Source organism: Gekko japonicus, unplaced genomic scaffold (genome assembly GCF_001447785.1).
Source record: "Gekko japonicus isolate JY-2015 unplaced genomic scaffold, Gekko_japonicus_V1.1 scaffold4571, whole genome shotgun sequence".
Classification (NCBI taxonomy): domain Eukaryota; kingdom Metazoa; phylum Chordata; class Lepidosauria; order Squamata; family Gekkonidae; genus Gekko; species Gekko japonicus.
The window spans coordinates 54,777-72,469 of NW_015171639.1; the positions used below are offsets into that span (position 1 = coordinate 54,777).

The 17,693-nt window shown below is 42.0% G+C and overlaps 1 protein-coding gene across 1 annotated transcript in view; it reads left to right on the top strand.

The window, feature by feature from the left end:
- Nucleotides 1–17,693, top strand: part of TDRP (testis development related protein) — a 58,026-nt gene that overhangs the window by 32,689 nt on the left and 7,644 nt on the right. The window contains exon 3 of the mRNA XM_015419973.1: nt 6,269–6,328. Coding sequence (XP_015275459.1) covers nt 6,269–6,328 — 60 coding nt within the window. The remainder of the gene's footprint in view (nt 1–6,268; nt 6,329–17,693) is intronic.

Consider the following 17,693-nt stretch of genomic DNA (forward strand, 5'->3'; position numbering starts at 1 on the left):
ACTCTGGTTTGTAGTCATAGTTTAGGCTCTGTTAGAGACTTTGAAGTAGGAATGAAAGGAAAGTAGAGAGCACCCATTCCTTCCTTATATTTCTTTGCTTTGGTACATGTTTGAAAAAGTAGGGATAGGGTACAGGAATATCCCATGTTCAGAAATTTCTGTGTCTCAGAAGGATTTCAGACTGCAAAAGGGCTATCGTTTCAGAAGACCAAGCATCACTCTATAGCAGAGTTGCTCCATAGACATGCTAAGGTGTAATAAAATACATCATAGCATTTTGATTCATCAAGGAAGGACTATAAAAGCCTTTGTAGCATGCAGAAGTATTTGTGTTAATTCATCATGCATGTGAAACACATGATTACACTCCCTATATTTCAGAATTGCAGAGATACAGCTTCAGTGCATGGCCTATCACCACAGGCTTCCAAACTGGATACAGTTACCAGGCGTGAGGTTATAAACTGCTGCCACACAATACTTGGTCTTCTGAAACCCGTGTGTTTTGTTGCAGATTTTGCTTGGTCTTTTTGCGGGTTTCTTTTTAGCAGTTCCTTTGACCCTTTTTGTTGTAGATTTTGTTAAATCTATGAGCTCTGTGCTATAATTTGGAAATATTTGCCAAATCGTGTTTTAAGGCACAGTCCTGCAACTGGTTGGGTTAGAAAGCTTACTTTTTAAAATTTAAACTGGGATTAGCTTTTTCACTAGAACTGCCTAGTTTGTTATAGTAAACTAGTCTTTGAATTATGCATACGGGTCTGACAGGGAGATTGTTATTTATTTTTTAAAAGTTATTTTGCTAGCTCAATGTAAAAATGATGAAATAGGTTAATTTGTTTTTGTTGGACATGATTAAAGATTTGTAAGATCTTATTTATAAAGTAAGGAACTGGATCAGATGATCTTTGGGCCCCGTCTAATATGATTTTATTATTCCTTGATTCTAAGGGTGAATTGTAAGATTAAGCAATGACTGGACATAGTTCAGGGAGCATCTTCCATCCCACCTCTCTCTCTTATCCCACTTAATAGATGAGCACAGCGCTGTTGAATTTTACAGTGCAGAACAGCCTTTAGGCTAATTAATGAGGTGCCCAGATGTATCTAGAGGGTCTCTCTCTCTCCCTGTTTCCAAACTTTAACTAATCACTGGTATTAGAGACTTTCTTAGAATCTGCTAATCCTCTGTTGAAGAAAATGAAACATCAAGAGCATGCCTGCTAATTACTGTGTCCAATTAGAAGCACCTTTTACACCACTTGCTACTGATCATATCCTACCCATGCTTCTGAATATTGAACACATTGTTAATTTAATCTGCATACTGATTGTATTCGTTGAAGTGTTAAGAATCTAGTGATGGGCTGTGGTCAGACAACAGGTTTAGCATGGCTTGGCTGTGCTTCTAATTTCATTAGTGTTTTTTGGTAACTGAGAGTTTTGGTAAGACATCCCACCCTAATCCGCTTCACCACACACTTACCCCATGGTTAATCAATCAGATTACTGCTGCACAGCAGCTACGTGGGAAGTTGGACAGCTATTTTTAACCTGTTTTTTGCTCATGCATATAACCATGTATTTGCTTTGTTGGGCAAGCTTAGCCAGTACAGAGAGGGTTTTCTTCCTTGAATTTGAGAATGGGGTGCTGACAACTGGGGAACGGGAGACAGTTGCTGTCTGAACCTGCATTTTAAATTTGCAGGGCAACAACAACAACATCAGATCAAACAGCTTGGCTGATCGTAATTGTAGTCTAAAGGTAGTCTACTACACAGTAGGTCAATAGTGTGGTGGCCATGGCTGTATTCTATATTGCATCCCTCAGGCCACCAATTTAAGGTGTAGGTAGTAGATTATGCAGAGGTGGTAGATTTCTTTTTCTGTTTTCCCCATTATGCATCTATTAAATCAGGAACAATTATTCTGCTTTCATATTTTATTCCAAAAATAACAAGAGGAAATTGGCACTGGGATTGATTCTTACAGTTATACCTATTTTATATTATGAAGATAAATAGAAGTTCTAGAGGCATGTGAATTGCAACCAAAATATAAGCTACATCTGAACTCAGGTTTTTTGGGGGGGAGGAGGGTGTGTGTACGTGTCACATTTTTCACAGTGTAGTGTGCATTTTTTAATATATAAGAACATTTCTTCCATTGTCATTGGAAACTTAAAGATTCTTGCAAATAGGCTCACAAATGTATCTTGCCCACACAATTTAGTTAACATCTCACCTACCCACACATGTCTATATTAGTCATTGTAGTTTACTGCTAGCCTGAAAGAATAAAAGAATGATCTCTCTTCTAATTGACAAAATAAAATTTTATCCTGCAACTCTTGATCACTTTCTATGTGGCAGGTTCCATGCTGGGCTACCTGGAAGCTCCACTGACTCACCACAGGCAATCAGTTGTGTGTATTTAAAAGACTGATTTAACCTGTTTCTGCAACATGTTTAGTTAAGAGGATGCCAAGATATGGGGGAAAGGTGGTCATGTGAGGGTACAGGAGAACTTCCTCTTGACTACACCATCAATGTGCTGAACCTGTGTGTGCATGGAAAGATTTTCTGGTCGATTGCTCCAAGAAACACATTGTTCCAAGGAAGCATCCTTTAGAATCTCTCTAAGATCTTCCTGTTTTGAATGGTGTTTAGTGCTTTCAGTTTTAACCACAATTGTGGTATATTTTAGTAAACATATCTTGTTTTTTATTTTCATTATAGGAATAATGGGAACTAAGAATAAAATGCATTACACAAATGTATATGCATACTATATTTATAAACACCAATTTGTAATGTGTTTCTTGGTCATGCTGACCATCAGTTGAAATGTGTACTGCTTTCGTCATGTTTCATAACCTAGGTCTGATAGGGATCCCATTAGGGCTGCCAAGTCCTCACCTGTTGCAGAGCGGGGGAGTCCCGTCTTGTTCCGGGAGTCCATGGAAAACCATAGAGTTTTCCCTCGGATGATTGTGGCCCCGCCCCCAACGTGCCCGACGTGATTGCATCACTTTTGGGTGACGTGCTGACCCTGGGCATGTCATGTGCTTTGGGGGTGGGGTTCCCCCCGGGGCCCGATCCGCCAGCAGTGGATAACGGGCCTCTCGGGTGGGGTTTTCCCCGCCCCCCGGGGGGACTTGGCAAGCCTAGATCCCATAGGGAGAAGGTGGATCTCTGTGCAAAAAGACTCATTGTTTTTGCTGTAGATATACAGGTTCTGACACAATGAGCATCAGTGTCTTAAGTTAGGGAATATTTGTTGTATGAAACAGAGTATTGCTGAAGCCATTGTTTCTACTGAGTTACCGTATCCTTCACTTCTTCCAGACAGGGTTCAGGAGCTACCATAGTGTCAGAAGGTTTAATAGAGGCACTTTGGGCAACTTAGTGATATCATGTCCTTTCTGGTGGTTTCCTTCCTTCCCACATTTCCACAAGTGTAGTATCCCCTGTTTCTTTTCCTGAGACACTTCAGGTTTCTGTTGCTGACGCAGGGGCAGCAGTCTACTGTGTGGGTGGTAGAGAATGAAGAGAAACTGCAGTTTAACTTATAAGTCATGCATCTGATTTGAACAAGAATCTTTATGAAAGAAAGTAAAAGTAAGGGAAGTAAAGCCCATAACAGTAAGTTAATGCAGCAACAAATAATGCTTTCTTCCAACTTTTCCAAGCCTGGAAGATGGCTCCCTGCATTGGCTCAGTTGATCTAGCCACCTGGATTCATGCCAAAGTAACATCGAGACTAGACTATTGTGATGGGCCTGCCTTTGAAGTCAACTTGGAGACCTTATTTGGTACAGAATGCCACAGCTCATTCTGTTATCCTATTATCGGGAACTAAATGGAGTGTGCACATTATACCCATTTTGCAGCCACTCCACTGGCTGCCCATCACCTACCGGGTTCAAGGTACTGACTATCACATACAAAGCTCTGCATGGCCTTGGAAACTCATATCTACAGGACTGTCTCTCGCCGTGTGTTCTGCCATCTCAGCTCCACTCCTCTGTCCAGGGCCTTCTGCAGGTGCCACCCTGCAAAGAAGCAAGATTAACAACCACCCATACATGTGCTTCTGTACATCTGGCCTCCACCTTGTGGAAAGACCTACCTGAGGAGTTTCAAAGAGCTCACACATTTTTGTCATTCTGCATACTATGTAAAGTGGAGTTGTTCAGGAGAGTTTTCTATAAAGTAGAGCTATTTTGGAGCTATAATGTAACAGAATAGTTTAGGAAGGTGCTCTGTAAAGGGAAGGGGACTGTGGATTATACCGGAAGATTTCAACGTATCCCCAGACATCTGAGATTTTGCGCATGCCCTTCCGAGTCAATAGAGACCCTCCCCCATATATTATTCCATTGCTCTCACTATGCAGAAGAAAGAGCCCTTTTAATTACGCCTTTATTAAGGTCATTTAGATTTCAAGGACAATTAGTAATCCAGTCCGAGGAACTTTTGCTGAAACACCTACTGGAGGACAAATCCACAGCTATTTCAAGGAATGTTGCTATATTTCTTTTTATTGCAATTACAAAGCGTAAGCATCTCCTTAATACTCCTTGAGATGTTTGTTTTGGTTGTTTGTTTCCCCCCCCCTTTGTAATGTTTTACGATAATCTGGAGACTGTTTTTGATTCTGTATGCTGTCTGATGGGTCTTTGACCGTAATAAACTGATTGATTGATTGATTGTGGATTATACCACAGCATAGGGCACATCAGTTTGCTGCACATATTGCCCTGATGTTGTTTCACTGTTTTCTACTGCAGTAGTGCCATTTTTCTTTATTATATTCACACTCTGTCTCATGGCTATGCTTATTTAAGGTTGCCAGCCCCCAGGTCTGGATGAGGGTTCCCCTGTTTCTGGGGGCTCCAATCCACCAGCTGGCTGGTGGGGAGAAGCCCTGCCCCCAAGCCATGGCCACCCCTTCCCTCCCCTCATGCAGATATTTAAAGCGCTTCAGCTGATCAGCAGGGAGCACATGGCCTGCCGATCAGCTGGGGAGGGAGAGGTGTTGCTGCTGGCTGCAGCTCCACTTGCAAAAAGACACATTAAAGGGTCTTTTTGCAAATGAAGTGGGGGCTGTGGTATGTGGGGCTGATTTACCAGTGGCAAATTGCCAGCAGGGCGGTGGCACGGGCCTGAATCCCAAGAGGCAAATTGCTGCTGGGAAATCAGCCCTGCGCACCTTTCTGCTGAAAGTTATAAAGAGCCCACCAGCTGATCGGTGGTGCACGTGCTCGCCACTAATCAACTGAAGCCCTTTAAATCTTTGCAGGAGGGAAGAAAGAGGGGTGGCCACAGCTTGGGGGTGGGGCTTGGGGATGTCCCCGCCCACCCCCGGAATGCCCCCCAAATCCCCCTACCAGATCGACGAGGAGACCTGGCAACCCTATGCTTATTTATATTTTGGTAAGCCCAGTACATTGTTCATTAGACATCTTCTTGCATTGATTTTACCCACCTAAAGGTAAAGGTAAAGGTTCCCTTGCTCGAAAGCCAGTCGAGTCCGACTCTAGGGTTGCGGTGCTCATCTCCGTTTCAAAGCCGAAGAGCCAGCGCTGTCCGAAGACGTTTCCGTGGTCATGTGGCCGGCATGACTAAACACCAAGGCGCACGGAACGCTGTTACCTTCCCACCGAAGTGGTACCTATTTATCTACTTGCAATTTCTTGCTTTCGAACTGCTAGGTTGGCAGGAGCTGGAACTAGAGACAGGAGCTCACCCTGTCTTGCGGCACCCGGGTCTTGAACCGCTGAACTACTGACCTTCCACAGCCTGCAGTTCAGCGTCTTAACCACCTACAATGTGCTTATTAGATGTCTTTTCCTATGGGATGTTATCAATTTACAGTCTGCTTTGTGCCCTGACCTCGATTGTCCAGGCTAATCTGATCTCAGAAGCTAAGCGGGGTCAGTCCTGTTTAGTACTTTTGTGGGAGACCATTAAGGAGGTCTAGGGTTGCTACGCAGAGGTGGGCAATGGCAAACTACCTCTGAATGTCTGTTGCCTTGAAAACCCTAGGGGTTGCCATAAGTCAGCTGTTATATGATGGCACTGTTCACCATCAATCTGCTTTGAATCTTGATGAGAAAGACATAGTATACATTCAGTAAATAAATAGGTAAATATAAATGATAAATAATTTGGTAAAACCTATTTAGCATTCTTATTGCTGCTTAGTCATAATGGGTTTTCTGAACTTTCTGAAAGTATTAAAGCTGACTACATATTTTTTTTAGAGCAAGGATCCATTTCTTCATGATGAAGGTTCATCCTCTGTTTCGCAACTTGCAACAAAGGTACACATTAATTTTTAGGTGTTTCATGTACTCTCTCTTTCTGGATATTTCTAGTGTACGGCACTTGTTCATTAGAGGCTGAAAACAACATGCTTTTATTCTCATTGACCCCACTTAATTATCTTGCAGTTGCAATTGCATGATTTTGTGCTTTCTGCTTCATTCATCCACATACTCTAAAATATGTTAAATGTTTGGTAATATTCTTTATAATGAAAAGATATAGAATATGGGTAGATTAAATTTCAGTTAATTTTTACAGCCAGACTACATTTGGGAGTTCTCTGGGAGTTCTGTATGCAGAGATTTCAGGTGTCTTTTTTCCTTTCTTTATAAATAATAGGCACACGGGACCAGTTGAGATCAGGAGTTCAACATGGGGGAATGTGTTTAGTGTTCAGTCTTAGAATATTTTCCTGACCTTTAATAGGCTACAGTGCTGTCATTTGCCCCATGAGAAGAACTTACAGGAAACATACATTGTCTGAATATTTGCCCTAGTAGGCTTTTTCAAGGTGGGAAAAAGGTATAAGATGGAAGGGTTAAGAAGAAGATGATTGGATTCATACCCCGCCCTTCACTACCTAAGGGAGTCTCAGAGCGGCTTACAAACGCCTTTCCCTTCCCCTCCCCACTACAGACACTCTGTGAGGTAGGTGGGGCTGAGAGAGCTCTGACAGAAACTGCTCTTTTTCAAGAATAGCTGTGCTAGAACTATGGCTTGCCCAAGGTCATCCAGCAGGTGCAAGTGGAGGAGTGGAGAATCAAACCTGGTTCTCCCAGATTAGAGTCCACGCACTTAACCACTACACCAAACTGGCTGTCCTCCTTCCTCCATACTAAGATTCCCATCTGAACTGGGGGGGTTGTATGCCTATTATTTAAAAGGGAAAAAATACTTAGGATCTCCTGACACGGAATTTCCAGCATTATGTGTAGTTTTGTCTCTAAAGATTTTAAGTATTAATGCCAACCTTTGTACTGAGAGAAAGGATTACTGTGGGAAAACTTATGTATCATTAAGTAGCTAACAAGTTGATTCTTAAAACTTTTTGTTCCTACATATTACTGTTTTGGAGGGGAAACAATGATAGAGATACATCAATAGAACTTTATAGAACATGATACTATGGTAATATTAGACAAATAGTTTTTGCCATAGAAAGCAGACATATTAATGCAGATATATAGGGGTGTAAATCAGTGTCCTTTAATAATTCACTCTATAAAGCTGACTTACATTTGCATGTACAAGTCAAAATTGGGGATTTTTCTAAAAATAGATGCTTAAACTTATAGTGCGAATAATGTTTCTTAAGTTTTATTTTCACTTGATATAAAGTTTGCAAGATTATAAATGAGTAAATTACAGTATAACCTTGCTCCCCATTCATGAATTACCTGGTAGTCTCTTTTTACAGTCTTGATTATAATATTTGCTACCCCAAAGTACCAAAATAATTAACACCTGAGACTGGGATTGCATAACAAGGTACTTATGACAGTGTAACTTTACTCAATGTCTAATTTTGTGAGCATGACTGCCACTTCCATTTCTTTGCTTATTCTAAGGGCCCCTTTCTAGTGTTTCCTTCTATAGAACACCAAGTGTCCACTTTGAATTCCACTCTAGGCTGCAGCATACACCATTTGCATGCCCACCAGCATTTCTTTCAGCAACAGTTTCCATTGCCTTCTTTCCCCAGATGCTTTTTAAGTTTTAAGCAAGGTGCTTTTGAAAGAGTTTTAGGAATTCACCCTTAAAGCCATCTGAAGGTCAAGGAATGTCTCCCATTCTTTCCCACTTCCTGTCACAATTGCACAGGTTCTTTTAAAACGGAATCAGCCATGTTATTTCCAGGCATTCTTGATGTAATGTATGGCTTCTGCTTTTGTTCAGTGGTACGAGTTAGGCTTTTTAGGATGTTTGTATTCAGTTGTTATTCTGAAATGCTGCCAGTTTTCCCCCGGATGAAGACCAGACAAGGAAAATAATATTTGACCAGTTAATTATTTGGGAAAGTACCTTGACGAGAAAAGAAAGTCAAAATAAAGGAGCAAGTTGTCACTTTTTCACCATCAAAGCTCCTTTCTCCTTTCTTTGACAGTTGTACAGACATGTTCTAAGAATGAATCTGACAGGAACATGTGTGTCACCGTGGAAATTGCATTCAATGTACTAATCCCAGTGACCAAGGATATACTTTCCTCCATTGTGGATATGGCAAATACACAGTCTGCACAAAACTATAGGACACAGGGCTATATAGCAGTATTATTCACATTAGGTAAAACATGGTATATTTTCTAGCCTATATACTTTGTCTCTTGTATTGGAAGGGTTTTCAACCATTTATTTATTTATTAAATTTCTACTCTGCCCTCCCGCTGAAGCAGCTCATGACAACATGCTGCCTGTGCCATGACAACGTGCTGCCCGTGTAACTCAGAATTAACTACTTCATGACAAATGCCCTGGAATCTATAGACAGACTTTAAGCCAAGGGATCATATATGTTCTGTACCTAAAAGCCAGTGTAATAAACTTAGAAACCTTAGTGAAAGAAGGGACCAGTCAATCTGAATCTTATGCTGGGCACCTACGGGTATCAGAAACCCAGTGGTCTAGGGGTTCTTTAGGTACACCTTACTGAAGATTGGATCAAAGTGTGATCCAAGGCCCTGTGAGTATGGAAAAGCAGGCAGTATTTGGGCACATTTCACTGACTGGCTAGCTGATACTCATTTGTGAATTAAACAGGGTGCTGACAGGAAGCTTATCTCAGTAACAGACTTCCTCACAATTGCTCTCTTATTGAGAACTTAATATGCAAGCCTGTTTTTCCACCATGATACTACTTCTTTTCTTCTATATGTTTTACAGAATAGCTTTACTGGTTTTTCAGCATCAGTGTATACTTGCTTCCTCCTTCCTTTGTTCTGCTTCATGTAACCTTTAACATTGAAAGAATGTATCACCTTTTTGTGGTCCAGAGATTGCTAGCAAAAGACCATGGATTGGTCCATTGTCCAGAAGCTGATGTTCTTCCTACCGTTGTTCTATTGAAATTGCTACTGTGTAAAGCAATGTGGATTTTCTCAGAAACTATCTGGTTTCCAGGGAGACACTCCCCAGGGAAAGAAGATAATGAACTTATATGGTCAACTTCTGGAGGTGATGTTTGGATAGGGATTGTTGTGGGTAGATATGCTAAACTGAGGATAAAAGGAATGACATGAGGGGAAGGAATTTACTAGCAACAAGTAAAAGGAACAATAATTTAATGGTTCTGAATTCAGAAGAAACATTGGTGTTTTTGCAGCATCTGTGCATCTGTGAATTCCAAATCCTAAGTATGCTGGTAAGGGTATTTACATTTAGGAACAGAACTTGAATTGTGGACTAAATATATGTTCTTAGTAATAGTATTTCTTTTTCATATGTTTGAATGTACTTTCTTTTACTTTCTTTTACTTCATTTCTACTAAAAGGCATATTCTTAAGAAACATTGATCTGACAAGAATTAGGCAATTAGAATATTCTTTTTTTTTTTTTTGAGCAGAAAAAATCTGTAAAAATTGTATAAATTAAATCATAATGGGTGGCAGGACAAGACCATGACCAAGAGGCATGAAGCAGTTGAGATGAGGAATTTGCTTGTTCTACTCATTCAGCCAGAGGCAGGGGACTGCCTTAATGGACCATCTATGTGCGTAATAGTGTTGTGTTGACAGAGTTGATACCCAATCAAATAATGTTTGGTTAGCTACAGTCCTGAATAAATGCAGGCTTACAGTGCCTGTCGTAAGAAATATATATTAGCAGGTTTCAAAGACAGATTAATAACATCTGAAACAATGATTTTTTTGTTTATGTATTTAGAAAAAGTAATATGCTGCCTCTCTGAAAACCTTCTCCAGGTAGCTTACAGTTAAAACAAAACCACTGAAACACAACATTAAAAACAGAACAAGTATACAATAATTATAAGCCTTTAAAAGATAAGTAATTTAAAATGTTCACAGTGATAATACTGTAGCCCAAAGGCGCTGCCTTACTCACGGGTAGCCCTAAATAGTGGGGCAGCCCACTTCTAACCTGAACCAGAGACCCACAAATTCAGGCCAAGAAAGGTACTCTTCAGTCTGAAACACTGAGTAAGCCAAAGCTCTTGAAAAAGGGTCTCCATTTTCAGGTGCCACAAGACAGCCCTCCAAGGCAATCTCCAACCTCCCCCTCCACCCAGTAGAGGTATGATTATGGAATAACAATGGGTTTCACCAGATAAAGTATCTACATTTCTAAAGGCTATTCAGAGACCACCTGGCAAATAGCCCTTCTGTCTCCAGAACTTCACCTAGCCCTTTTGTGTGCACCTACGTCTATGTGAGAATCCTTTGTCTCCACAACTGTCTTTCCTGCTCCATCCCTCTGGATACTGAGATAAACCAATCATACATTCAAATATTGAGCGATCCTTCCTGACACTATCAAAGACCCATGTCCCACCTTTTGTCTATACCTGGGAAACTATTCAACCTGCCCTGGCAGGACCATCAGTGGTCATTCAGCTAGCCCAGAACAGTCATCCAGCACTTGGCTAATCCCATCAACACTATTGTAAATCCAGACTCTGCCCCCCTGAAGCTGCCCCTCCTGATGCTACACCCTCTGGGACCCTTCATTGGTCCAGGTAATCCTTTGTCTTCACCTGAGATAAGCCCGTCAAGACTTCCCATGGGTCTGCATTATATTCCAAGGTCTATATCCATCCATGCACATGGCCATCAAGGTGTGCATTCAAGATGGTGCCTATACTTTGAGTACACCCCCAGAGTCTCTTCTTTGGACCTTCCCATAGTGCATAACACTGGCCATTGGCACTATTGTTTTCAAGGACCTCTGCATATCTGGACAGGTAGTATTACCCCATTACTGACACCTCTGTTCGCTATCAATCACCTCTGCTTTCTTAGTTCTGTATTGCTTGCTGTTTTTGAATGCTTAGTGTGCTTATAATTAAAGAAACTTTTCAATAAAAACTATTTAATTTACTCTTCCAATCTGGAGTCTCCCTACTGTACTGAAAATTGGTATAAACTGGTATGCAGTCCCTGATACCCCTCTGGCCTCCCCTGCTAATTTCCCCAAATAACAAGGCAGGCCATTGGCAGTAACAATACTCTCTCTTTGTTCCATTTGTAAAAATATTAATATTTTCCCTCACAGTCCTTAACTCTTGTTCTGTTAGTTCAATATCAATGAACATTTCATTAGTAAAATTGCTATATTGTCACTGAACCAATCCTTATTAAAACCAGAAACATTAGGAAATCCTTTTCTCCATGAATATGATCATATTTCTATAAACGTTCTCATTATTTATTTAATCTTAATGTATGTAGTTGTTGGATACAATATTATAAAAGCATACTCAAGGTCTCTCATGGCTGTTCATCAGAGCACATAATCAGCACTTGAATGGTTTCTTTTGAACTTTCTATTGATTTATATGTGTCTCTGATTAGTCATTAGTAAAATGAAGTTTTTAATGTATACTTGGAATATTTGGTTGTTCTGCATTAGGAATGACAAACACTGAAAGCAAGGTGCTCTGTCTGATCAGTGATGCAGTTGAACTGAATTAATTGCATTTCAAAACATTCAGTACCATCAATGGGGCTATACTAGCTTAAAGCCAGTTTCTGTAACTAAATTGCACTAGGGCCTAAAATAGGTGAGATTCAACTTCAGATATTTTCAGGCAAGCCATATAAAGATATTGGTTACTAGTATAGGTAATCTCACTCCTGCCAACCTAGCAGTTTGAAAGCAAGAAATTGCAAGTAGATAAATAGGTACCACTTCGGTCGGAAGGTAACAGCATTCCATGTGCCTTGGCGTTTAGTCATGCCGGCCACATGACCATGGAGAAGTCTTCGAACAGTGCTGGCTCTTTGGCTTGGAAACGGAGATGAGCACCACCCCCTAGAGTCGGATTCAACTGACTTTCGAGCAAGGGAAACCTTTACCTATATGTAATCTCAGAAGGATGTAAGAACATCAGACCATGCCATTTCCAACTTTTAAAAATAGTTGCAGACATAGTTTTCCATTGTGTATACAGCCACCCCATAGTATGTAACGGAGACAGCATAGAAACTCTTTACATTATATTCTGTCTTTTCCTCCTATCTTTCTATCATTAACCACCAAATAAGCAGTTTTGTAAGCACCTTTGGACACAACCATATTGTGACACTGTTTTTCCCCCAGTGTCATTTGTCATCACACATTCAAACAGAGCTTTCTTTTAGGTTTTCCATTTTGTACATTGAAGCTGTACGTGGATAGAAAACTGCCAGAAGTACAAGCTGGGTTTTGAAGAGGTAGAGGAACTAGAGATCAAATTGCCAACATTCGCTGGATTATGAAGAAAGCAAGGGAGTACCAGAAAAACATCTACTTCTGCTTCACTGACTACGCTAAAGCCTTTGATTGTGTGGATCACAACAAACTTTAGCAAGTCCTTCAAGAGATGGGAGTACCAGACCATCTCACATGTCTCCTGAGAAACTTGTATAAGGGTCAAGAAGTGACAGTTAGAACCGGATATGGAACAACTGATTGGTTTAGCATAGGAAAAGGAATATGACAATGATGTATATTGTCACCCTGCTTATTTAATTTATATGCAGAGTACATCATGCGAAATGCCGGCCTGGATGAATCACAAGCCGGAATTAAGATTGCTGGGAAAAACATCAGCAACCTCAGATATACAGATGATACCACTCTAATGGCAAAAAGTGAAGAGGACCTAAAGAGCCTCTTGCTCAAGATGAAAGAGGAGAGCACAAAAGTTGGCTTGAAACTCAACATCAAAAAAACTAAGCTCATGGCATCCGGACCCATGACTCCTTGGCAAATAGAAGGGAAAGTCATGGAAGCAGTGACAGACTTCATGTTTCTGGGATCCAACATCACTGCAGATGGTGACTGCAGCCATGAAAGGCACCTACTCCTTGGGAGGAAAGCGATAGCAAACCTAGACAGCATAATAAAAAGTAGAGACATCATCCTGCCAACAAAAGTCCTTATGGTCAAAGCAATGGTATTCCCAGTAGTAATATGTGGCTGCGAGAGATGGACCATAAGGAAGGCCGAGAGCTGAAGAATAGATGCTTTCGAATTATGGTGCTGGAGAAGACTCTTGAGAGTCCCTTGGACTGCAAGGAGATCAAATCAGTCAATCCTAAAGGAAATCAACCCTGATTGTTCCCTGGAAGGCCAGATACTGAAGCTGAAGCTCAAATACTTTGGCCCCCAAATGAGAAGGGAACACTCACTGGAGAAGATCCTGATGCTGGGAAAGATTGAAGGTAAAAGAAGGGGACAGCAAAGAATGAGATGGTTAGACAGTGTTATCGATGCAACAAACATGTAATTAAGCAAACTCCGGAGGAAGATGGAAGACAGGAGGGCCTGGTGTGATGTGGTCCATGGGGTTGCAGAGAGTTAAACTTGACTGAACAACAACAACACTTGTGCAAAATTTAATTGTCTCATATGTGGAGCAAAACCATGCCACTTTCTGGTTAGCCTAAACTGGCATGATCAAGACAATGATTTTGTATTAGTAAAAATCACATTGTAACCCTTTTTTGTTACTAATACAACTTTCTTTTAAGAATCCATTTTTGTTAAAACTTTTATGAAATCCATTTGTCATTCTCACTTTCCCAAATATCCTCCCCATGCCTTCTATTCCCAATTCTTGCTACATAGTGTGATCTTTTCCAAACAAATGCAAATGTTTTCAATTTAGTTGTAGTACATATTGTAGCTTGTATACCCTTTTCTCAGCTGACTTTTTTATTATTTTTAAAGAGCTGATGGCCTTTTTGCTGTTTAAGGGCCTGGCAGAATTCATGCGCTCTGACTTCACTAACACTCTGCTACCAGTAATTCAGTACAGTAATTCTGTTCTGTTTCCCTTTAACCATGACATATAGCTGTGGTATTCATCTTCCTGGCTTCTGTGCAATTCCATGTGGGACTATGCAGATGCAGGCCAGTTGCAGAGATGAAGATTCTTAGCAGTAGGAGCGCTCTCCTCTGTCCCATGCAAGAGTTTCCCCCAAAAAACAGGCACTTAATGGAGGTGGGGAGAGTTCTCCTCTCATGGTTCTTGCTTTGCTACTGTGGATGAAGATGTGTTCCGAAGCTTTCTTTATCAATGGTCATACCTCCATTTTCACCCAAGGTGGTTATTGTTGTTTTTAAATATATATAATGCCAAAGACCCCACCCCAGTCACATGGGTAAGAGGGGGCAGTGGATTGAAAGTCAGTATAGTCTGCTGTAACTGGAAGCACCTAATCCAGGTTTCAGGTAGAAGTCCTTCAGTCACACTACCTGGGCCTTCTACCTGGAGATGCCTGGAACCGCATGGAATAACTATATTACTCCTTGGATAAAACAGCTAACGACACTTTCTGAGAAGTGGACACTGCACTGTGTTATCTAGTAGACTGGCAAACTGCGTGAGAGATGTTGCAGTTTTTGTCTTTATAGTATCAAGAGGGAACTGACTTTCATTCTCACACTTCTTTGTTTTTGTGAGAAGCTGGATTAATAATTTAAGGCTGTTAAATCTAGGGAAAGGAAAGAAAATGAAAGGCGGAAGGATAAGGGATGAGAATATCTAGGGGGAAATTTATTTTTCCAGGAAAGTGTTTTTCAGATCCTTCCTCTGATATATGACACATCTGCTTAAGGCAAGTTGTAAAAACTCTCAAGTTAGTATTCTTAGGTAGAAATATAATGCTCATCATTTGGGGACATACTAAAACAATATGATCTAGGAAGTCTACAAGATCTGGACAATAAGGGCATTTGCGTTCTTCTGCAGGAATTCTGTTATATCTCTCTTGCACCTCAGCTGAGTCTAAGGCGTTACACTTTGCCAATAGAAAAGTTAATCTAAACTTATGAATTTCTAACCAGCAGAAATAGTCTGGCAAGGAAAAAATTACCATTAAAGATTATCTGGAAGAAGAGTGGAAAACATTTATGATTTGCGTCCTTGAGCACCAAGGACCAATCTTCATTTAAGATCTTATTTTGAAACTTTTAAGAGCTTACTTTCCTAGTACTATTCCCTGCAGCCTGCAGTTGCTCTTTTGGAAGGGAAATGGGTGCCCTGACTCACTGCAGGTCCCGTTTGCAGTCCTGCACAACAGGGAGAGCCAGCAGGACGGGCTGAGTGGGCAGCTTGGGGAACAGGCAGCAGCAGGAAAACCTGGCCCTCCCCTCCCTGGGTGGGCCTATAAAAGAGCCTGAAGTGGGCCTGGGGGGATGGGAATGACCACTGGGGGGGTTGTCCTCACACCCCGATCTGTATCCCCCACTGGGCACTCCAGACCAACAACAGATGTGGTTCCATTCTGTGGTTCTGAGCCCGGCAGTCCTCCACTCCAAGCCTGTTCTGGAACTGAATATGTTGGGTGTGTTGCCTCTGGTGCTCCTTCCATTTGCAAGGGACTCCAACCCAAGGATAAATTTCCTCCCCACTCAAATGTTGGCTCCAGCACCACCGCTGATCCATCTTTGGATGAGAAGTTTGGGGTCTTGGCTCCAGTATCACCTACAGAGGATCTCCAGCTCTACATGAATCAGTTGGTCAGAATGGCCCAGGCTTTGGAGTTGGATATAGTCTGTTAGATCTGAGATCTTTTGATCTGTTACTCTGGGTGGCATACTCCAGCTCATTGGGTTCAGTTGTCTTCCTGATTTCAAGGTTTGTTAGAGACTCCCACTTCCATTTGGAATAGGCATTACTTGGTACATCCCTCTGCACTTAAGTTGGAGAAAATGTATAGGGTTCAACAGGAGAACTGTAAGTTCCTGTTCATGTACCCTTCCTGCCAGTTCCCTACTGGCAGAAGTCATGGCTTCTATGCAGAGGGCAGGCACTCAATCCTCCCTATTGGATAAGGAAGGGAGGATGGCCTAGGTAGAAATGTTTGGTCCTCAGGGATGTTGGCTTTTGGTGTAGGCAATTACAGTGCAGTAATGACCCAATATCAGTTATTCCTAGTGGACGATGTCTCCACATACTTAGATGTTCTCCCTGATGACAAAAATGTGTTGGCTAAGCTGAGTCAAGCTGAGGGCATTAAGTTGAGCAGATCAACACTGCTAGACAGTCTGTTGACCATATAAGATGGGTGATGACCTCTGCAGTGGTGTGCAGAAGGCACTCCTGCCCTCCCTCACAAGACACAAACCAAAATGGAAGATCTGCCTTTCAAGAGGAAAGAGTTGTTCAGTATAGAAGGTAAAGGTAAAGGTTCCCTTGCTCGAAACCCAGTCGAATCCGACTCTAGGGTTGAGGTGCTCATCTCTGTTTCAAAGCCGAAGAGCCAGCGCTGTCCGAAGATGTTTCTGTGGTCATGTAGCCGGCATGACTAAACACCAAGGCGCACGGAACACTGTTACCTTCCCACCTAAGTGGTACCTATTTATCTACTTGCAATTTCTTGCTTTCGAACTGCTAGGTTGGCAGGAGCTGGAACTAGAGATGGGAGCTCACTCCGTCATGCGGCACTCGGGTCTCGAACTGCTGAACTACTGAACTTCCACCGCCTGCGAACTGACAAATCCTTTGACAGGATGTGAAAGGAAAAAACGTACTGCCAAAACCTTGGGGATTGCAGGTCAACCAAACTCATTCAAAACCTGGTACTTCCCAAGGCATTAGGCCAATCCCAGTCCTGTTCATGCTTTAGATACCAGCCAACGTACCAACTCCCATACCGGCCCCAGAACAGAGGGCAGCAACAGGGGACAAAAACCAAGGAAAGTCTTAGAATAAGAGTGCTAACCAGTCTCCTAGGTACCAGCCCAACAGTGACAAGTCTTTCCAATGACTAGAGGTAGTCAGAAACACAATGCATTGACCCCATGCACCATTCCTAATGGAGGTGTTTTTCTCATGTCATTATATGTTCCTTGGGGCAGTAGCCATGCAGGGAGAACCTGCTTAAAGGTTGGAATGTGTCTGAATGACATAGGCTCAGGTCACACAAAAGGTTTTGGGCCGGGAGAGGGACAGATCGGGGGCGCAGTAAACGGGCGCGATCCCACCACAACATCTGGGAAACGTTGCGCACACGTCCCCGATCCGGCCCTACAGGCCAAAAAGCCGCATCTAAAATAAGCCACCTACAGAGGTGGACTTACCAGCATGGCCGCATCAAGCGTGGCCGTGGGATCGCCGGCACGTCCTTCTGCCGGCGCATCCAAGACCCCTGGCCGAACTGCGCATGCTCACACATGCGCAGTTCGGCAGCCTCTGT